Here is a 23,169-nt window from a genome sequence, read left to right on the forward strand (position 1 = left end):
CATCTGTAATCCAGCACTTTAGGAGGACAAGGTGAGTGGATCACTTGAGGTCAGGAGTTCAAACCAGCCTGCCCAACATGATGAAACCCCGTCTCTATGATAAATATAAAAATTAGCCAGACATGGTGGTGCACACCTGTAATCCCAGTTACTCAGGAGGCTGAGGCAGGAGAATGACTTCAACCCAGGAGGCAGAGGTTGCAGTGAGCTGATACTGTGCCATTGCACTCCAGTTTGGGTGACAGAGTGAGACTCTGTCTCAAAACAAACAAATGAACAAATAAAAAAACTACTTCTTAAAGACATCATGAAGTTCATTTTCCATCTGTTCTTTTTCTCCTGAAAGTTCATCACATCCACTGCCTCAACACATCTGCTGTTCCTGTTTCTTTTCCTCCAGGACAGTTTATGAGGAAGGTGACTGGATAACAGAGAAAGAGAAAGAATGTTTAGCTGCAAAGTGTGCTTTTATTTGAGTTCGTTTTGCTCCATATTTGGGAAGGCATTTATTTAAAATTGGTGCTCAGTATGCAAATTGATGCACACATTCTAACACTGGCCATTTATTGATGAGCTATTCATCAAGGCCGTAACTAAAAGGGACCATCACTGCAGAGCAGCTTTGCCCAATAGAACTTTCTGTGGTGATGGAAATATTCTATATCCGTGCTGAGCAATACGGAGCGCTTGATACGTGCCTACTATGATTAACTCTATTATAATGTTATTTAAATTAATTTAAACTTAATTTACCAAATGTGGCTCCTGGTTATGCTATTGGATATTGAGAATCATTTAAATTAGAAAAAATGCCCTATCCTTAGGAAATGAAAGTATTCAATTGCATTTTTTACTCTTGGCACTTTTATGGTCTGAAACAGATTACAAAGTTTTACACTTTGTTTTTTGTTTGTTTGTTTGTTTTTTGAGGCAGTTTCACTGTGTCCCCCAGGCCTCCCAAAGTACTGGGACCACAGGTGTGAGCCACCTCTCTAGCTGCTTTTCAAGGTTTTTTAAATTGCAAATCTCTTCAGTGCCTAGGGAATGAAAGCGCGAACACATGACTAGCTGCTATGAAGAGATTCTCCTCCTCTCTACCCAAGACATCCCCAATTCATGCCTCCTGGTTAAGGTCACTGAAAAGATTTTCTCCGCAGATTGCTAGAGCTGTAGCTCTGGACTTCACAGCTATTCTGGTTCTTCAGGGAGTTCAGAGTTAAGGGGTATCTCTCTTACTATGAATTCTGCTGTCTATTCTCTGACTTCCTCTATTTCCATGCTCAGCACCTCCTCAGTCAGGGCTGGGGCTTTTAATCCTCACAGCAACTGCATATCCTATTATTTATACATTTTAGAGGGGCACTTGGGCTCAAAATGATGTATTGACTTTCTCCATGTCATTTAGCTAGGAAGCAGCAGCAGCAGACCTGTGCTTCCTGTCTACACCATGGCTCTCAAGCTTGCATTCTTAACTACAAAGCAAATCATTACAGAAGAGGAAATTTATTTATTTATTTATTTGAGATGGAGTTTTACTCTTGTTGCCCAGGCTGGAGTGCAACGGCGCGGTTTCAGCTCACTGCAACCTCCGCCTCCCAGGTTCAGTGATTCTTTTGCCTCAGCCTCTCAAGTGGCTGGGATTACAGGCATGCAGCACCACACATGGCTAATTTTTGTATTTTTAGTGGAGACAGGGTTTCACCATGTTGCCCAGGCTGACCTCAAGTGATCTGCCTGCCTTGGCCTCCCGAAGTTCTGGGATTACAGGCGTGAGCCACCTCGCCTGGCCCACACTCGACTACTTTTTGTATTTTTAGTAGAGACAGGTTTTGCTATGTCGGTCAAGCTGGTCTCAAACTACTGACCTCAGGTAATACACCTGCGTCCGCCTTGCAAAATGCTGGAATTACAGGCATGGGCCATAGTGCACAGCCAGAAGAGGAAGAATTCTTTCAAATTAGTGCAGAGGGCAAACCTAAAAGAAACTGGAATTTAGGAGGGTATAAGGAAGAATTTTCTAATCATTCCAGCTGTTCACAATGAAACATTTCATTAACAGTTTGCAAAGCTGAGGCTTTTTGCTCGCGGATCAGGAAAATAGTAGAAGGCATTCTCAAAATAGTGGGAGGTCAGAAGTGGTAAATGAGCTCTGAGGTGTTAATTTTTCCAGGTGTTAATTAACTTTGCAAATCAAATTTGTAAAACTGACTCTCTTGAGGACATTTCTTATTGTCAATATCTTCTCTTGTGACTTTTTTATTTTCCATGCGATTCATAGAGACCATTCTTTTTCGATGTAAAAACAGAATGCAACTTACTCATGACTGAAATTGGCATAGGCAGGGTGTCCTCAGCCTGGAAGTGAGCCTGTATAGCAGGCGTTCCCAAACTTTTTACACAGGGGGCCAGTTCACTGTCCCTCAGACCGTTGGAGGGCCACCACATACTGTGCTCCTCTCAATGACCACCAATGAAAGAGGTGCGCCTTCCTGAAGTGCGGCGGTGGGCCGGATAAATGGCCTCAGGGGGCTGCATGTGGCCCGCGGGCCGTAGTTTGGGGATGCCTGCTGTATAGGAATCTACATCATGTTTCACTGAGAAATAGAGTGGCCTGGATCACGGAAGTTCAAAGATGGTTGCAAATAGTATTTTAAGCACTTGGAAAACTTTATTTCATTTTATTAGATATTAATGATCAGTGGAAGAACACATAGGAGAGGAAGGTAAAAATGACATTAGACTCCAAGCCCAGTGACTTCAATAATTGAGTGTATAATATTACTATTTTAATATGACCCATAGTATTGTGATGTGCCCCTTAATTGTTTCTGATACGCTTTATATGTGCCTTTATTTTCCAGGTGTTAATTGACTTTTTTTTTTTTTTAAAGAAATGTGTTTTCTGCTTTTGGAGAAAATGTGCTGAATATACTAACATTCAAGTTTTGATACTTGTTTGTATTTTTAAAAGTGTGTCTTGTTTCTCTAATTAAAATATAGATAGTATTGTATATATCACTGAGGATGACTTTACAGGAAACTATGGGACTAGAGAGATTCTCTTCTCTCTTATGAGCCTTCAGGATTTGCTTTGGGAAAAAAGTATATCAATATATACTTTTATTCTGCTCATCCCACTTTCCTCCTCAACTACTCCTTATTATGCCACCTCCACCAACCCTCCCACTCTTCCCCAGATCACAAAATTTGTGCCAGTGATTGGAAGCCATTTGCATACATAACCCGAAAGGCCCTAATATCTGCAGATGCTGCCATGGAGATAGTTGTAAATTATGATTATGGAGAGAGTTTTCATTCTTAAAATGATTATTACATGAGATAAGCTTTAGAGAGGAAATAATACATAAAGATGTGGCACAGATTGGGCTAGAAAGAACTTGAAGGACTGAATTATAGGTACAAGGGTGCTCTGTCTTTCAGAAGATGAGGGAGACTAAGGAATTGTAATGTGGATATTTTAGGCTGGAAGTCTAGACGGAAGGTTCCACTTGAAGTAGAGGTCTTGAAGAAGGCTAGGAGATTTCTAGAGAAGGGAAAGAACATAGCAGAGAAGTGAAGTGAAGGGTATATTGGGGAACACCAAGCAGTTTCATTTATAGCAGCGTTCAAGAAAAGGAAAAAAGTGAAGGAAAGAAAGTAAGTTCAGGATGACCCTGAGAAGATCCCTAAGTATCAGAATAAACCATTCATAATCAGCCTGTGTGGGGAAGGGGTTTGAGGCCCCTTCCTCTCAGGAGGTTGGTATTTTTTATTAACTCTCTCACATGTTATGTACTGTCTCTCCCCTACAGGAAACACCTTTTGTTGTATTTATTTTGATTTATAGCATGGATGCTGAAAATTCCAGATTTGTTTAATATATTGGTTTTTGGCTGTATATAAATCACTATGACTACATAGCTCCCTTTCCATTTTAGGTACTGATATGTATTTCTGGTGCTAACTTTATGTAATAAATATGTAAAAAGTTTGCTTCATGCATTATACATATGTCAATGTGTACATGGTTTCTGTAAGTTGAGTTAGTTTAAGAGTACATTTGCTGGCCAGGCACGGTAGCTCACACCTGTAATTCTAGCACTTTGGGAAGCCGAGGTGAGTGGATCACCTGAGGTCAGGAGTTCGAGACAAGCCTGACCAACATGAAGAAACCCGATCTCTGCCAAAAACAAAAAATTAGCCTGGCGTGGTGGCACATGCTTGGAATACCAGCTACTCGGGAAGCTGAGACAGAAGAATTGATTGAACCTGGGAGGCAGAAGCTGTGGTGAGCTGAGATCGTGCCATAGCACTCCAGCCTGAACAACAAGAGCGAGACTCCATCTAAAAAAAAAAAAAAAAAAAAAAAAAAAAAAGTACCTTTGCTTAAAGCAGGTAGAAAGAAATCTTCTTTCTACATATTTCAAATTGAATAAACAATTAACATGTTGCCAAATCAGGTCTCACTTTTTCAAATTTGAATTTAGCCGTGAATTCATTTCTTGGAACTGAAATACCCTCAGCAGTCCATCTGTCCCTGTTTCCTTCTCCTTTATCTTATAGATGAGGAAACCAGGGTCATCCCAAAGTCACACAACCAGTTAACTGGCAATGTCAGGGCTAAAGCCGAGTTATCTGGTATCTTTTTACCATACACCTCTTCGTATCTGAAAGTGACTAACAAAAAGCAAAGCAAATGGTCAACGCATGTTTACTATTTAAAGAGTTCATTTCATGGACCACATCAAAATGAACCAGTGAATTCTATAATTTAGATGCCGTGGTTATACTTTTATTTGTTAACAGCATTACATTAACAGGCATGCAACATTTCTAGCAAATCAGTTATTGTTATTACAAGTGGTACCACCAAGTTCCCCTAACAGAAATCGGTGGCGGTACTGGGAACAAACAAGGACACTTCACAATGGGAACATTTTTTATCTTCCGTATGGGTACATTATTTTCATTTATAATTGCCTGTAAACCACCCCCACCCCCACCAAATTTCTAAGTTCCCCCCAACAGACTGAGTGAACTCCTCCACCAAGGGGAACACAAAGAAACCCGAAAAACTAATTTAGACCATGATGGGAAGGGGAAGGTCAGACATGCCTCATTACACTTTCCTCTCTTGGGAGTTCAGGCACAACCAACCAGTATTAATAGTAAAACAGGAGACCTTAAGACTGACAAAACAGAGTCTTTTTAACAATAAGATACTGAAATTCCAAACTGACTCTAGTATGCCATCACACGAAAGATAGGAGACCCTAAAAGAAATCAAAGCATTTTACCCTAAAATAGATTTCTTTGACATATTTTGAAATGGCCCTGCACAGCCATCTCTTGTGCGGAAAATATACATTTTATAGAGACTCCCCTTCCCTTTCCAGGTTTTTTCCTGATCCAAGAGAGATTTAACTAAGAGTCTGGCATCTTTTTACATGTGGTAAGAGACACTGGCCCTCTATTCTCTCCGAAGCCTGTTACCTATGAGACTTCGTCTACATAATAAGAATCTTGGTCTCCACCTTTTTAAACCCAGACATAGTCCTTTCGGTTGATTCTAGGTCTTTAGATAACAACTTAGCTCTTTCAACCAATTGCCAATCAGAAAAACCTTCGAATCCACCTGTGACCTGGAAGCCTTCCCCTTTTGGAGTTGTCTCACCTTCACCCACCAAGTGAAGTATACCTTGCATATACTGATCAACGCCCTTAAGTCTCCCTAGAACCATTGACACCCAAGCTGTAACCCAATCACCTTGGGCATATGTTCTCAGGATCCCCTGGGGTTGTGTCATGGGTCATGGTCCTCACCTTGGGCTCAGAATAAACCTCTTCTAACATTTTACAGAGTTTGGCTTTGTTCGTCAACATGAGCCTCTAACAGTTGGTTAATGGACCATCCTAAGGAATCACGGCCCTAGCCTCAAAGCCCCATAAATAATCCTGCATGATAGTCACTGGGTATTTAATGTGGGTATAATTTCCAAGCTAACGCATAATTAACCCCACTAATAGTCACAACACACATCCTCTGTATTACTAGCACGCACACAGGGCTCTGCTGCTGGCGGACTTGTGGCCTTACTTGCAATTCTGGAACCTTCTCTAGGAGGCTGGTCTGATTTATCTCTATTACCCCAGGGCAGGCACGACACAAGGCACACTGTAGAAAGAATGTTTGAATGTTCAGGCTTTTAAGTAACAGAAAAGCAGCTTGCCTGAAAAATGATTTTGTTCTGGCTTCTCACCAGGGTTAATTCACTTGGAAACCAAGGCAGTTTTCCCCCCTTTACTGAACTCTGGGTTTCCTTTCCACTCAAGGGCCCTGACACCAAAGAAGGAAATGGAGCGTAAATCAGGCTACAGAGTGGCTGCTATTCACTCGGGAAGCCCTATTGTTTTCCGTCCTTTGTTCTCCTCTCGACCCCTGCCAAGCCCCAGGCCGCGCGACCCTCGGAAGCCCTGAGCCTGGAGCGGTAGGAGAGGGGGGAACTAAAACGCCGCGGAACCAGAGGCGGAGGCAGCGGCGCGACGGAGGGAGGTGGAGCGACGGACCGGCAGGCCTAGCTCCGGGGCTGCGGCGGCTGAGGCGCGGGGATGGCGCCTCTGCGGGTGCTGGAGCTGTACAGCGGCGTGGGCGGCATGCACCACGCGCTGAGAGGTGAGAGCCCGTCGAGCACCCCTCTTTCTATTGGCTCGCGGGGGCTGGTGGGGGTGCCGGCGCCGGGAAGGGGCGGAGCGGCGGGAAGCTGGGGGCGGACACCGTGGGGCGGCCTTAGGTTGTCCTGGAAACCGCTCTCGCGCGCCGCCATGTCCACCCCTCCCCGAGCTGACTCCCCTTTCCCGGCGCCGAGTCTGGCGGGAGGGGCGGGACGCGGCGCCTCCACGAGCTCAGTTGGAAGTCGGGATTCGCTAGGCAGTAAATCAAGCTCAAAGGGTATCGGCAAAGTTAGGGGGAGGGGCGAGCCCCCCGCCTGGTGCCAGCCCCGAGTCTAAGTGTGCAGCCACCCGGCAGCCTGGAGGCTTGGTCTTTCTTCCTGGGGGACGTCCCAGCGGGGGAGGGAGGGGGCTGAGCAGGGCTCCCCTGGTGAGAGATAGACCTTGGAAGGGGTAATAGCAACAGTTCTAGGTAGAAGTTTGCGAATGCTAAATAGGATGGTAGGGGAAGCTTGAAAAACTTGGAGGTCTGATGCTGGGGAAGAAACGTGTCTTCTGTAGTTCTGCGTTGAGATGCCAGAGAACTGAGTTCCAGCTTGGTGGCAGTGTGACGTTGGACTCGTTTATGAACAGTGGTGAACCTGTTTCTTGGTTTTAAAAGAGAATGATTATTATAAGGATTAAAGATAAAGCCTGTCAAGTGCTTGTTAACTTGTATTGTGTCTGATACATGGTAGCCACTCCAAATATTACACGTTATTATCACTGTCACTTTAAAACGATATCACAAGATATTATCAAAGCAAACTATTACTTTTTATGTACTTATTTCATTTGGAGGATTTCGATTTCTTTCGTGCTGAGTTGGAACTGAAAGGTTTACTTTCGGCGGTATTCACTCAAAATTATTTATTGAACTGCTGTTCTGTGCCAGATTTGTGCCAGGCACTGCCACAAACAGTCTTTGAAGGTGCATGTTTATTCTTAAATTACTAAGACAACCACAAAACTGAAACTTCCATGCTTCCTTATTTAGGACCAGGGGTAACAAGAGACTAACTATAACATACAAACAAAATTTCACGGGTTGAGGTTTTTTGACCAGGTTTATTGAGTTTCAGTTCTAGACTAGGTTAATGATCATAAAGTTTTTCATACTTATTTGCTGGCCTTCTATTTTTATTTCTCATATTAAAACTTAACAGCTTCCAAACAAAAACTCTAGTACTATTTACTCTCTGTTAATTCTCTAAAGTTATGTAATGTCTGCGTTTTCCTATATCTTGAAACTCCTTAATGAATTGCTTGGTACTTTACCGTAAGTTGTAATTCGGCCACTCCTTAAGTGTCGAATATTTAGATAATTCTTCAATTTTTTCAAGTACAATGTACTACAGTTACATTCTTGAGCATAATGGCGATTTTCTCTTTAAGCATGCTTCCTAATTGTTGGAATTAATTCGTTCAACAGTAAGACTTAACTGTGTGCTAGTTACTAAGTGAAAAACTATAAATTTTTTTTTGGAGACTGAGTTTCGCTCTTGTTGCCCAGGCTGGGGTGCAGTGGTGGGATCTTGGCTCACGCTAATCTCTGCCTCTCGGGTTCAAGCGATTTTCCTGTCTCAGCCTTCCAAGTAGCTGGATTACAGACGTCTGCCACCACTCCCGGCTAAATTTTTTATGTTTTTCGTAGAGATGGGGTTTCACCATATTGGTCGGGCTGGTCTCCTGACCTCAGGTGATCCTACCTCCTTGGCCTTCCAAAGTGCTGGGATTACAGGTGTGAGCCACCGTGCCCATAAAAACTATGGGAATTTTAAAGACTTTTGAGAGATAGGATAGCAAATCGCTTTTCAGAGATTTTTGTGTGCCTTAACTACATAATCATCAGGATTATGTATTACCAATTTTTAATCCGTGCTAATTTGCTAGGGGAAAATTGTGTAATTTTAAGTGACTGGGATTAACAGATGAAAGAGTAAAGTATTTTCTCTCGTGTTAGCCAATGCAATGTGAATTTGTACACATTTTTCTACTGCCAGTGCTACTGTTGGGAATCTAAGCTACTATGATCTCTAATTTAAATTATGAACGTAGCTTCCCAGTTCCTCGCCTTACTTCCATTCTGTCCCCCTACTCCATCTGTTTTCCTTCTAGCAGGCAGAATGATCATTTGCACAGTAAACCAGATCATGTCACTTGGTTGCTTAAATGGTTCCCTTTGAGGTTGGAATCACAGTCCCATCTTCTTAACAGGCTTGTGAGTTCTGGTTTCTGTCTCCTTTTCAGTTGTATCTGCCACTGTCCCTTCAGCATCTCGCTTCACGTGAACGTCAACACCCAGTGCTGAAATTCTAATTAACCTAGTCCCTGAATTATTTCCTCAGCCTCTCTTGTCGAGGCTCACTGGTTTTATTTCTCTCTACTCCTCAAACCCTTGAAGTTCTTCTACATTCTGGTCTTTGCTTTTGCTGTTGCCTCATCCAGAGTGCTCCTAACCGTGGACTTTTTCACTCCAGCTTCGTTTCACATTTCATGTCTTAGTTCATACACTGGCCTTCCCTGGCTGATGCTGTGATCCAAAGAAACTTTCCTGCCTCCCTGTACCTCTCTGCTCTCTCATCTTCTGAGTTGAAGTCTGCATATGAGGATTATAGACTCTTAATCATTTTGATGCGAGTATTTTCCCACACTTGTTTGTCTTCCAATCTTCACTTCTTTGATGTACTAAAGTTTAAATTTACCTGTAATAAAATGCATTTCTCCTTTCCAGATGGTTTTTAATTTAATTATAAAAGCTAATAATGGCAGTTAATTTCAGTGTTTATTAGGGATCTTTTAAATTCAGGTCCTTTTTTTGTTTGTTTGTTTTGTTTTGTTTTTTGAGTCGTAGTCTTGCTGTCACCCAGGCTGGAGTGCAGTGGCACGATCTCAGCTCACTGCAACCTCTGCCTCCTGGGTTCAAGCGACTCTCTGGCCTCAGCCTTCCAAGTAGTTGGGATTACAGGTGTGTGCCACCCCACCTGGCTAACTTTTTTGTATTTTTACTGGAGACGGGGTTTTACCATGTTAGCCAGGATGGTCTCGGTCTCCTGACTTTGTGTTCCACCCACTTTGGCCTCCCAAAGTGTTGGGGTTACAGGCATGAGCCACTGCACCCAGCCTAAATTCCAGTCCTTTTTAAAGTATGTAATAAACTAGTTAGTGGTAGAATCAGTATTCCAACCTAGGTCTATCTACATGACCTTTTAACCATGCTATGTTGCTGTTGTTCTGGTTAGATCTACTAACTTCCTTGGATCTATACATTAAATAATATAATAAGCAGCACAAATGGAATAATATTGAACTTGAGTTTTGACTGATTCCTAGATTAGGTTTATAATCAAATTTTTTTATTGTGGTAAAACATACACAACATAAAATGTGTTGTTTTAACTATTTTTAAGTGTGTAGTTCAGTGGCATTAAGTACATTCACAGTGCTGTGCAACCATCACCCTTGTTTCTTTCTAAAACATTTTAATCATCTCAAACAGACCTCTATGCCTCTTAAACAATAACTCCCTATTCCCTTTCCCCCAGTCTCTGGTAACCTTGATTCTACTTTGTTTTTATGAACTTGTCTACTTTGCATACCACCTATGAGTAGAATAATACAATATTTGTTTTTTTGTGTCTGGCTTATTTCACTTAGCATGATTTTTTCAAGGTTCATTTATTTTGTAGCCTATGTCAATATCACATTTCTTTTTGTGGTTGAGTAATGTTTCATTGTATATCTATGCAATTTTGTGTATCCATTCATCTGTTGATAGACACTTGGTTTGTACCCTGTTGACCATTGTGAATAGTGCTGCTTTGGGTACTGGTATATAATACAAGTATTGTTTGAGTCCTTACTTTTAAGTTTTGAGGTATAGACCTAGCACTGAAATTGCTTGATCATATGATAATTCTGTTTAACTCTTGAGGAATCACCATACTGTTTTCCACGGCAGCAGCACAATTTTACATTGCATGAGCACTCCGTCTCCTCTATCTCTATGTTTTCCACCTGTTACTCCATTTTAATAAATAGTAGCCATTCCGATGGATATATTATATCCCATTGTGGTTTTGATTTGCATTTTTAAAAATAACTAAAGATGTTAAACATCTTTTCTTTCTTTTTTGTTTCTTTTTGAAATGGAGTTTTGCTCTTGTTGCCCAGGCTGGAGTGCAATGGAGTGCAATCTTGGCCCACTGCAACCTCCACCTCCTAGGTTCGAGTGATTCTCCTGCCTCAGCTTCCTGAGTAGCAGGGATTACAGATGCCCACCACCACACTCATATAAGTTTTTGTATTTTTAGTAGAGAAGGGGTTTCATCATATTGGTCAGGCTGATCTCGAACCCCTGACTTCAGGTGATCCATCTGCCTTGGCCTTTAAAGTGCTGGGACTATAGGTGTGCGCCACCATGGTGGGCGCCACCATGGTGGGCCATTGAGCATCTTTTCATGTGCATGTTAGTCATTTGTATTTTCAGTACAGAGAAATATCACTTCAAGTCCTTTGCCCATTTTAGAATTTTCTTTTTGTTGTTGTTGAGTTGTAGGCTTTATATATTGTGGATCTTAATGTCTTATATGATTTGCAAATATTTTTTCCCCACCTTACTGAATTTTAAGTTATAAAAAGTATATTTAATTTCTTTGGCAACATGATAGATTTGCCTCAAACCCAGTGAACATCTAAAAAAAATGTGTCAATAAAAGTTTTCATCCTTATCAGCATATTCAATATGCTGTTGTATTTTTATAGTTACTCCATAGATGCCTCTATGTTTTCTAAATTTCGTTTAACTTTATTTTATATCTCTATGCCCATATATTTACATGGCATAACTGTAACATCCTTTGTTGTTTCTCTCTGTCCCTGTACAGCCTCTGGCACAGTACCACATTCCCTGTAGATTACTATTGAGGTTACTATTGAATTGAGAATAGTTCTGCTATCATTTTATCAAATGATGAAGGTTTATTTAGCCCAGATTCTTTTTTGTATTATATGTAGTTGTTAGTTGCAACCCACAGAATCCACTCTAGCTAACATAATCCGGAAAAAATATTTAAAAACATTTGCAAACTCACCGAATCTCCAGGACACTCAACGAGCATGTTAGGTGAACAGGAACACTGGCCACACTACGCTGTGGGTGTTACCACAGGGAAGCCTTATCCCGACATCACAGCTTACACCAACAGTGCCGAGTCTGGAAGCCCAGAGTGCCATCACAGTTTTCCCCTGAGAGGTGGATGCCTCTGCTACCTCCCTCACCAGAAAGATGGGTTTCCTCCTTTGTTTCCTTACATTACCACTTCTGAATTGAAGTCTCTCACGTTGCTTACTCTAAATTGAGGATGCATTTGATTGGTAGGCACTACATCCCTCTGCTGGACAAGGGAAGCTGAGAAAGCGAGTTCTGGCTTCTATTTGGAAAAGAAAGGATACATACTGTGGTAAATCTTCAAACACAGGAAACATAGGCAGAGATTCTAGAGGGCCACAACATAAAAATGTCTTAGATTTTTCAATACATATTTAACCTATATAGGAACTACTTATGCACACTTTGATGTTTATGCCTGCACAGTTTATAAAGTTTTGGCTAAGGAGAATGTTCCAAGGGAAAATATCTTCTTTCAGAAAGCAGTGGAAGAAGTAGTGTCATAGGTTATATATCACTGGAGCCTGCAAGGTCAGCTACAAATATATGCAAATAAGATTCTATGTTTTACTAACTTTAAAATGTAATAGCAGGAGGGGAGTAAAATGTGGCTTAAGGTGATAAATAAAGGAAAGCTCTACCTGGATGACTAATCTCTGTGTAGTCAAATATTGGAATCAGCCTTAAAAGCAAAAATGCCTGTCTGCCAAATAGTTTCTAAAGCTCTTTCAAGGAGTTGGCTTTGAGTTTTACACCATAATACTTCATTTCATTTAATAAGAATTACTCAGCCTTAATACTTTCTTTTAAAATGCTATACCTCTCATTGGTCACATATTAATTATTCATTTTCTGAATCTCTTTTGTCTTTGTTCCTCAACGACTTATATGCTGACTTGGGAATCTACCAAACAACTTTGTAACTGGATGTGTTTGTTACTGAATCAGGCAGCTACATTATGATGAAGTGTATTTCTATGTAGCTATGAATGTCACTTAAGGATATTTTTGTAGCATCAGTTGTTAGCGACTGGGATATGAACTGCTTGTTTTTTAATTTATACGTATCTGTATTTGGAATTACAACATTTTCCTTTTTATGCATATGTCCTCATAGTTAATCTTACATAGCATTCAGATTTAAAGTGAAGCAATATAAAAAGTTGTCCCATTAAAATATATTTATCATTTCTTCTTTGGTACCTGTGGAAGTTAGTAAACTTTAAATACAAAAAAAAATATGTAAGATGAATTTTGAGTGTTCAGCGAAAGAGCACCTTGACTTACCATTAGACAGTTGAATCACTTGTCTTTTCATGTGATAAATAATGTGTGCTTACTTTACTGCAGAGTATTTTTGGGGGGTGGGTGTAAATTTGTTTTTTTTTTTCTTTTTCAGCTTTTATAGTCAAGGGGTACACATGCAAGTTCGTTACTTGTATATATTCTGTGATGCTGAAATGTGGGGTATGAATGATCCTTTTATCCAGGCACTGAGCATAGTACCCACAGTTAGTTTTTCAGCCTTTGCCGCCCCCTTCTCCCTCTAGTAGTCCCCAGTGTCTATGGTTGTCATCTTTTTGTCCATGAGTATCCAGTGTTTAACTCCTACTTATTAGTGAGAGCATGAGGTATTTGATTTTCTGTTCCTGTGTTAATTTGCTAAGGATAATGGCCTCCAGATGTATCTATATTGCTGCAAAGGACATGATTTTGTTCTTTTTTATGGCTGTATAATATTCCATTATATATATATATATATATATATATATATATGCCACATTTTCTATATTCAGTCCACCATTGATAGGCACGTAGGTTGGTTCCATGTCTTTGCTATTGTGACTAGCGCTGCAATGAGCATATGAGTATATGTAGTGCTGCAGTGAACATGTGAGTATATGTGTCTTTTTGGTAGAATGATTTGCTTTCTTTTGCTATTTCAAGATACCACCTTTACTCTTTATTAATTTGTCATATATTTGCATATATAGAAAAGAATATATATGTGTATGTAAACACATGCACACACACACACATACTTGTGACTAAATGCTTATTAAATGATTATTAACATACCAAAGTGATTAGGAACACTTTTTCTCATTTTGTTGACAGACCGCTTCTTTTGAAAAGTATCTATTCGTGTCCTTTGCCCAGTTTTTAAATGTACTTGTTTGTTTTTTGCTTGTTCAGTCATTTAAGTTTCTTTTAGATTCTGAATATCAGACCTCTGCGGGATGCATAGTTTGCAAATATTTTCTCCCATTTTGTGGGTTGTCTGTTTACTCTGTTGTTAGGGCTTTTGCTGTGCCAGAGCTCTTTAGTTTAATTGGGTCCCACTTGTCAATTTTTGTTTTTGTTGCAATTGCTTTTGAAGACCTAGTCATAAGTTCTTTTCCAAGGCTGATGTTCAGAGTGGTGTTTCCTAGGTTTTCTTCTAGAATTCTTATTGTTTGAAGTCTTACGTCTAAGTCTTTAATCCATCTCGAGTTAATTTATATATATGGTGAAAGGTAGGGGTCCAATTTCATTCTTCTGCATATGTCTAGCCAGCTATCCTAGCACCATTTATTAAATAGTGTCTACTTTGTTGAAGATCAGATGGCTGTGGGTGTGTGGCTTTGTTTCTGGGTTATCTGTTCTGTTTCATTGGTCTAATGTGTCTGTTTTTGTACCAGTACCATGCCCTCTTGGTTACCGTAGACTTACAGTTTAAAGTCTAGTAATGTGATCCCTCTGGCCTTGTTCTTTTTACTTAGGATTGCTTTGGCTATTCAGGCTTTTTTATGGTTCCATATGAATTTTAGAATAGTTTTTTTCCAATTTTGTGAAAAATATGATGCTAGTAGTTTGATAGGAGTAGCATTGAATCTGTAGATCGCTTCAGCCAGTTACTAACATTTTAACAATATTGATTTTTTTAAAATCCATAAGCATGGAAAGTTTCTCCATTTGTTTGTGTCCAATATGATGTCTTTTTAGCAGTATTTTGTAGTTCTCCTTGTAGAGATCTTTCACCTCCTTGGTTAGATGTATTCCTAGTTTTTTTTTTTTTTTTTTTTGTCGCTGTTGTAGTAAGATCACATTCTTGCGTTGACTCTCGGTTTGAATATTATTGGTGTATAGAAATGCTCCTAATTTTTGCACATTCATTAGTATCCTGAAACTTTGATGAAGTCATTTATCAGTTCCAATAGACTTTTGGTGGAGTCTTTAGAGTTTTCTAGGTATAAAATTATATTGTCTGCAAAGAGAGATCGTTTGATATCTTCTTTTCCTTTTTGGATGCCCCTTAATTCTTTCTGTTGCCGGATTGCTCTGGCTAGTACTTTCAGTACCATGTAATAGGAGTGGTGAGAATGGGCATCCTTGTCTTGTTTCAGTTCTCAAGGGGAATGCTTCCATCATTTGCCCATTCAGTATACTGTTGGCTATGGGCTTGTCATAGATGCCTCTTATTATTTTCAGGTATGTTCCTCCAACTCTTACTTTCTTGAGGGGTTTTTATCGTGAGGGAATGTTGGATTTTATTGAAAGCTTTTTCCACATCTTTTGAGAGGGTCATATGGATTTTGTTTATTGAGTGTTCCTTGACGTCAAATACATTTAGAAATTCTTCACACAATGTCTTTCTTTGAGACCTTCTCAGGACACATGAAATGTATCAGAGGTGTTGAGAAGTAAAGCAGCTGTTTGGCTTAAAACAGTGCTTCCTGTATGTATTTATATTTGGGCAAGGACCCTGCTGTTCCTGTTCCCGACCCTTTTGTTTTGCGGGGAAGGAGAGCACACCTACGTTGTGAAAATAGTGTTCCTTAGTGCGTGTTTCGTGAAATGTCTGGTGGGAAACAAAACAGCAGTGATGGAGCTGTCGGGGGAGATGCTGGAGTTGTAAGAGAAGAGGTGCCAGAGTCGGACATATTGGCCAATTATGTTCACAACTTGGACTAACTTTGAAATAAGCTTCTCTGTAATTTTTCTGTTAGGCAGGTATTGTTGTTCTTACTCTCTGTTTTCTCTTAGAATGCCCAAAGCTGAACCTCTGCTCTCTGTCCCCTTACTGTTTTAACCTGCCTCACCTCAATAACAGGTAGCTCCATTCTTCCAGTTGTCCATACGTGAGCCTTGAAGTCATCTTGTTTCTTCTTTGTCACCCACAGCAGCCAATTCTACAGGCTCTACCTTCAGACTGTGTTTGTAACTCTACCATTTCTTTCCATTTTCACCTTTACCACCTGATCCGTAATCTCTCTCCTGTCTTCTCAGACTTAATTTTTGTGACACCCCAGATTTGCTTGGCTCCACCTGCCTCCTGGCCTAGGGCTGCTTGTTCAGTGTCATACCCTGACTAATGCCACCTTGCCTCATCTGACGCTGTCATGGGGTGATGGCTGAGCTCGACCCTCAGAATGATCGTTGACCCCTGTTACCTGGACTCAGGTGAAGCATCAGGCTGTGGGCATGCACTCTGTCTGCTCAGTAGCTGTCTGGAGGGGTCAGATCACAAAACCTGAGTTGTGTGTGTAGGTAGCGGGGAGTTGGAGAGTCACACCTTGGGGGGACTTTTGATCAGTAAGAGACAGGATGAGAAAGGAGCCAGCAGATGCCTATCTCTCCCTCCTCCCCTGATGATGCTCCTTGCTCAAATGCCTGTGAGAAGGTGGGAAGTGCTATTTTAGACCCAGTAGTGTCTCTACTGCAGGGCATTTCATCATCTCCTACAAACAGATACAGCCCTCCCCTGAGAGCTCTGAGGTGTGGTCATCTGTCCAGCCTGGCTCTACCAAATTCCTCATGCCATAGATGGGTTCCTGGAAAGCATCGACCGAAGTGCTAATGCACTCCCTCCTTCTCTGCCTCACTGCCCTCACTCTGCCACTTTGGAGTTTTCCTTCCAGAAAAAGCACCTGCAGCTAAGCTTGGCATGAGCTGCTTTTCTGGGACCCTGAAAAAGGATTGTTGCAGTAGCCTTTTTATTGATCTCCTTGCTTCTGCTCTGGCATCACAAGTTTGTTTTAGAGTAGAGTGGCCAGTGATCTTTAAAAAATATATCTGATAGGTTATTACTGTGATTAAAACTTCTGAGGAGCTTCTACCACTCAAAGCCAGAGTCCTGAATGGGTCCCCAGGCCTGCCTGATCTAGAACCCTTTTTCTCTGGGGCCACATTTCCTGTGGGTGTCCCCTTGCTCACTCTACTCCAGGCATCCTGGCCTCTTGATTCTTCTTCCTACACAACCAGCATGTTCGCATCCCTGGGCCTTTGCAGTGTCTCTTCTTTCTGTCTAGAAAGTTCTACCTCTTGCTATCTGGCAGGCCCATCCCCTCATCTCCTCCAGGTTGCTGCTAAAGAGACATTCTGTAACCGACGTACGTGAAAATAGAACCACTCCCTTCTCCCATGCTGTCTTGCTCTGCTTTTTAATTTTCTCCATAGTACTTTTTATTGTTAGGCATAATTTAAACTTGTTCATTTATTATCTGTCTCTCTCCTTGAGAATGTAGGCTCCATGATAGGGTAGACTTTGTCTGGAATATTCCTTAGATATATTTGTTGAATGAGTGAATGAACAAATGAGAAAATGAACTACAGTCATGCTTGCTGTGAAATATGTATATAGCTTGAAGTAGATAGCATTCTACTGTAATAAGTTTAAACTTAAGTATTAAGTCTGAATCATGAAGAGTTTTTGTAGGCATAGCTGTGTGTCAGATTTTAGTAGATAACAGATATTTTTGGTAAAACTTTTTTGTTCTTTTTCTTTTCATTGAAAATATTTTAAATATTGTCAAAATAGATCGTTTGAGAATAAATTGGTCTGTACTCAACTGCAAAATTTAAATCATATGCTAACTGTGAACTATGGTCAAAAAAGTTAAGTTTAAGGGTTTTTTTTTTTTTTTTGCTCCTTTAGAAATATGAACTTTTTGTTGTTCAAAGTTGAAGTTGATGTATGAGAGCAAATCTACACATAATTACAGGATGATTATTATATGGATAAATGAGGTCAAGGTTGCATGTACAGTTTGGTGTCCAGAACTTTTTTAGAATCTCTATTGCTTTTTGCTTTCCCATGGAACATTATCAGCAATACTGGCAAAAGTGCTATTCAGGAATAGTGCCAACCAGCTCTCAGGTTGTCTAAAAACATAAAATTATATCTCATTTTTAGGGACAAGGTAAAATATATGTTGGAATTTTAAAAATGACCGTACTTCTCCTGGACCAATGATTTCTTATACTTATATCCACTAATTATTTTTATTCTAAGACTTTAAATCACCACAAACCTTGCAAAACCCTTTTGTCTAAAGTAAAACAGCTCTATTAGAGAGCTGAACATTCATATTAAAAAGTTCTTGGGCATCCATTAGTGATTTTTGTTCAAACTCAATAATGAAGTTAATTATCTTCTAGGACTCAATGAATGAGACTTAAGAAACACATGCCAGAGTCTTAGCACACACGGGACCCCATAGCCTTTGGCATATGCCTTCATTAGAGTTGAATTTTTGTCTGTAAGAACCTATAATTCAAAGGATTTGTAGTTTAAAAATTCTAGTTTAATTTAAATCATGTTAGCACATGATTTTAAGTTCAGTAGAATTTTTTTTTTTTTTTTTTTTTTTTTTTTTTTTTCTGAGACGGAGTTTGGCTCTTGTTACCCAGGCTGGAGTGCAATGGCGCGATCTCGGCTCACCGCAACCTCCGCCTCCTGGGTTCAGGCAATTCTCCTGCCTCAGCCTCCTGAGTAGCTCGGGTTACAGGCATGTGCCACCATGCCCAGCTAATTTTTTGTATTTTTAGTAGAGACGGGGTTTCACCATATTGACCAGGATGGTCTCGATCTCTTGACCTCGTGATCCACCCTCCTCGGCCTCCCAAAGTGCTGGGATTACAGGCTTGAGCCACCGCGCCCGGCCAGTTCAGTAGAATTTTTAAACTATGTTAAACTTTAATAGATTGCTAAGGTTTAGATGGTAATAAAGTACCAGAATAATTTCTCTGGTTCTTCAGAGGGGATGTTATTCTTGTGTCCTCAATTTATTTTTGTGGTTATTGTTTGCTGAGTCAATTGTTAATATAGTCAAATAACTATATTATTTGACTATTCAAATTATGTTCTTTGTTGATTGTGACATAATCTCCAGCTTGTTTTCCATCTAGTGAGGCTTCTTTTCATTGATTTTGAACTGTCAGAATGTTGGTACCATGATTTGAAAGAAAAGATGTGAATCTACCATTTTTCTGCATTGTTTTGTGGCTTTGTAGATCAATATATGGCAAAGGCAATATATTTAAAATCTCAGGGTTTGTCACTATGAAAACATCATCTTTTGCATTTCCTCCATGATTGTAAATTCAAAAGGCTTGTGATCCCATTATTTTAACTAGGAACAAAAACAAAATCCAAACATATATACATATACTCTTAAAGTCATGTTTGGCATAAATTCTTCTATATGAGATAATCATTTTACCCAAAAAATTACACTTCAAAATGGGAGTAGTGCCTTATAATTTAGTCTTCAGAGAGGAAATCTCTTCATGTTACTCAATTACTAAACTTTTCAAAAATAGCGAATCGATAAAGTACTGCTTGGATAAACTACATTAGCCTGAAGAAACTTAGTATCAGTTCTAGGTGCTTATTGAGGTCACTCAGTGGAATTGGCCAAAAATCATACAAATGAATTTGAAGATCTAGAAGTAATTTTTAGGGGGACGAGCTCAATTACAAGTGTTGGATATTATTGTAAACAAGCCTTTTGAAAATTACTTTACAAAGCAATATGGTAGGTGGTTACTTTGTGGAAATAAAAAACAGCTACTGGGTATTTGTAGGGAGCATAAAATTTCCAGTGACATCATTATATATGAACTCAAAAAGGACTAGATCTCAAGTAACTTTGACTGAGGGGAAGTTGGTGTGTCCTTGAACACCATTAAATAATTTAAAAAGTGGTTCTGTTGATGATAATGACCCTGATTTCAAAGATGCACATGAGAAAGTAGAATAAAATTGTTCCATGAACTATGAGTAGAAAATATAGACAATATATCTAAATGAACATGCCAAGATAGTGTTATTTAAAATATGTTGGAGTCTTCTCCTTGTGTGAAACTCTGTGGGGGCAGGGATTCATTGTTTTATCATCTCTGCCTGGAGCCAGAGCCAGCGTCAGTCACGCACAATAAATATGTCTTGAATTTGTAAATGAACCTGGTTATAAACTCACAGAAAATACTTGCTAAGAATATTTTGCAGGGCATGAAGAAACATTTGACAGGGTTGATAAAAGGTTTTCATAAGCATTGTCCAGTTTAATAGTCAGGGGATAAGAAATGCTTTCTCTATTTTTTTTTAGCTATTACCTAGAATTGTATCTTCATAAATTCATAACAGATCCTAAAGATTACTTCAGATAGATTCTTCAAGCAAATATTTATTGAATACAAGTGAGTCAGACCTATTAAATGGGATAAATACCTTTTCCATTCTTATGTTAACACATAAGAACTGTCATTCATCGTGCCAGTTTAAAAAAAGTTCAAAAAACAGTTTGTTTTACTAATGTAGAACTTAAATTTTAATTCAAAAATAGTAGTTAAACTGAATATAAAAAATAAAATATGTTCAAATGATAAATTATACAATATGAAGTCATTTGACTATTTTGGCTACATCGTTAAACATCTATATAATGAAAATGGCCAGAATCTAATTTTGGCTATTTTTGTGGAGACAGTGGGGGATTGCTGTTTTTTCTACTTGTATATTTGGGCATGGGCAGTGGGTATGTATGTAATGTATTTATGTTTAGACATAGAAAAAGATCAGGAAAGATGTACAGTGGACTGTTCTGAGTACCCAAAATTGTCTTCACTGCCTTGCCTCCCTATCCTCTGTCCTGCTTTGTTTTTCGCTTTAGTTCTTATTACTGCCCATCATCTTTTGTACTGTACTTGTTTATCTTTCTAATTGCCACCTCTTCTAGAATGTAAGCTCCATAAGGGTGGGGATTTTTTTGTTGTGTTTTGTTCTATTTTGTTCATGATGGTATCCTTGGACCTAAAAGCACCATTGTATAGCGGATGCTCAACAAATATTTCTTGAATTAATAAATAAGTTATAGTACATGAACATTTTAAAGGTAGTTGATGATATCGTCAAATTATTTTTTTAGGACATACTAGTTTATATTCAGTAATGCCTCTGTGGCCATAAATATGTCAATATAGTATTTTAATCTATATAATTTACTAGGTGAAATTATAATTTTTGATTACTAGTGAAGTTGAATATTTAAAATTATTATAATGTGCATTTCTTGTTTTTTATTTTTAGCAATATTAGTAATACATTTGTTAAAAAATTGGAACACACTGAAAATATTCATTTATTCATTCAGTATGTAACTGTGGAGTGTTTTTTCTCTGTTGCTTACCATGTAGTATGGTGAGGATGCAGCATTGAACAAGACAGTCTTGTTACTTTTTTCCAGAGATTATGCTTTACTGGGGAATACCAATGCTACACAAATAGAGAAGAAAATTTTTTAAAAAATCACCAGTGATGCTAATGCAGAGATAAACACTGGTGAAGACTTAGATTATATATTTTAAATCTTTATTCTAATATGATCATGAACATTAAAATAAATTATAGCTTTCTTTTTTTACCTTGAATATGTTGAATATTTTCTCTTGCGATAAAATGTAGAATGTATAAACTTGGTTTTTAATGGTTGTGCTTCACTTTATGAAAGTACCATACTTGTTCAAATTAATCATCGATTCTGGGACATTTAGATCATTCATAATTTTGCAATATTATAAATAAAATAGCGTCACTTATATATAAATATTTTCTTTACATCTCAAATTTTTTTATCTTATGTGTAAGTTTCCTATTGCTGCTATAACAAATAACCGTAAACTTAGTGACTTAAAGCAACACAGATTTATTATTTTATGATTCTGGAGGTCAGAAGTCTTAAAATCAAGGTACTGACAGGGCTGCATTCCTTCTGGAAGTCCTAGGGGAGAATTCATTTGCTTGGCTTTTCTAGCTTCTAGAGGCTGCACATACTACATGGCTTATTATTCCTTTTTCTATCTTTGAAGGCAAAAGTGTAGCATCTCAGAGCTTTCTCTCTAACCTCTACTTCCCTCTCCAAATCCCCTTCTCTGATTTTAACCTTCCTCAGTCCTTGTGATTATACTGGTTCCACCTGCATAATTCAGGATAATCTTGTGTCAAGATTCTTATCTTACATCTACAAAGTCCCGATTCGCAGGTACGGTAACATTTTCACAAGTTTCAGGGATTAGAATGTGGACATCTTTGGGGATTATTATTTTGCCTATCACACCTTAAGAAATGTGCACAAATGTAAAACTAATAAATACAAAGTAATCTTTAGGGTTTTAAATGCATACCACCAAATATTTGTTGAAATATTGATTGTTAATTGATGCTGACATCTGCAATGATGATTTTTAAATCACACCTGCTCCTTTCTAGCATTTGATATTCTCATTTTTAAAAAGTCTTTGCACTTTTGATAACAATAATGGCAAACATTTATTATATGCCAGACACTAATCAAGTGTATTATAGTTATTAACTCATTTAATCCTCAGAACACCCTACGGCATAGGTACTTTATTATCCTCTTAATAGGTGAAGATACCGAGGCTTAAAGACACAAAGAAACTTGCCTAAATCAGACAACTGGAGATAGCCAAGCCAGGATTTAAATGCAGAATTCTAGCAGAGAAAGAGCGAGAGAAAGACACACACAGACAGATAGATATCCATATTCTAAATCTCATCAGAATGTATTAATAGACACACACACATACACACAAAATAAAAAATTCCATTAGGGTGTCCCTAAACAGCCTTGAAAAAAATAAAATAATAGTGCCTAATGTTGAATACAATGTGACTTAGTGGAAGAAGATTTGTAGAGAATGATATACTTAGGAGGAGGCTTGGAATGGAGAAATGACTGAGGCAGCTGAAGTGCATAGGTCTTATGACAACTTATACTTTCTGGCCTAGTGCAAAATTGTAAAACTTAACTCTTCTTTTAGAGGTGTCTGTATCAGAAATTAAACTGCTAGTGTTTTGCAGGATACGATTTGAAATTTTATTGTGTCAATAATGATGAAAGGTATAAGCTTTCAAGGAGGGTTAACTATAAAGCAAAGAAGGCTCAGAATGGCAAGACAAATTCAGACAGGATTTTCTTAGGCTAATTGTAGGCATCTTTATAAGT

At 38.9% G+C, this 23,169-nt stretch overlaps 1 protein-coding gene across 4 annotated transcripts in view; it reads left to right on the forward strand.

Annotated features, from left to right (window-relative positions):
- Nucleotides 1-6,580: 6,580 nt before the first annotated feature.
- The window catches only part of TRDMT1 (tRNA aspartic acid methyltransferase 1), a 64,162-nt gene continuing 47,573 nt past the window's right edge, over nucleotides 6,581-23,169 (forward strand). For all 4 annotated transcript variants that reach the window (XR_012518925.1, XM_003930639.4, XM_074404980.1 and 1 more), the window contains exon 1: nucleotides 6,581-6,673. Coding sequence is in view for 3 of the 4 variants with exons in the window: in XM_003930639.4 (XP_003930688.1) it covers nucleotides 6,610-6,673 (64 nt within the window). In the remaining variant the exon portion in view is untranslated. The remainder of the gene's footprint in view (nucleotides 6,674-23,169) is intronic.

The sequence above is a fragment of the Saimiri boliviensis genome, chromosome 8 (genome assembly GCF_048565385.1).
Source record: "Saimiri boliviensis isolate mSaiBol1 chromosome 8, mSaiBol1.pri, whole genome shotgun sequence".
NCBI lineage: Eukaryota > Metazoa > Chordata > Mammalia > Primates > Cebidae > Saimiri > Saimiri boliviensis.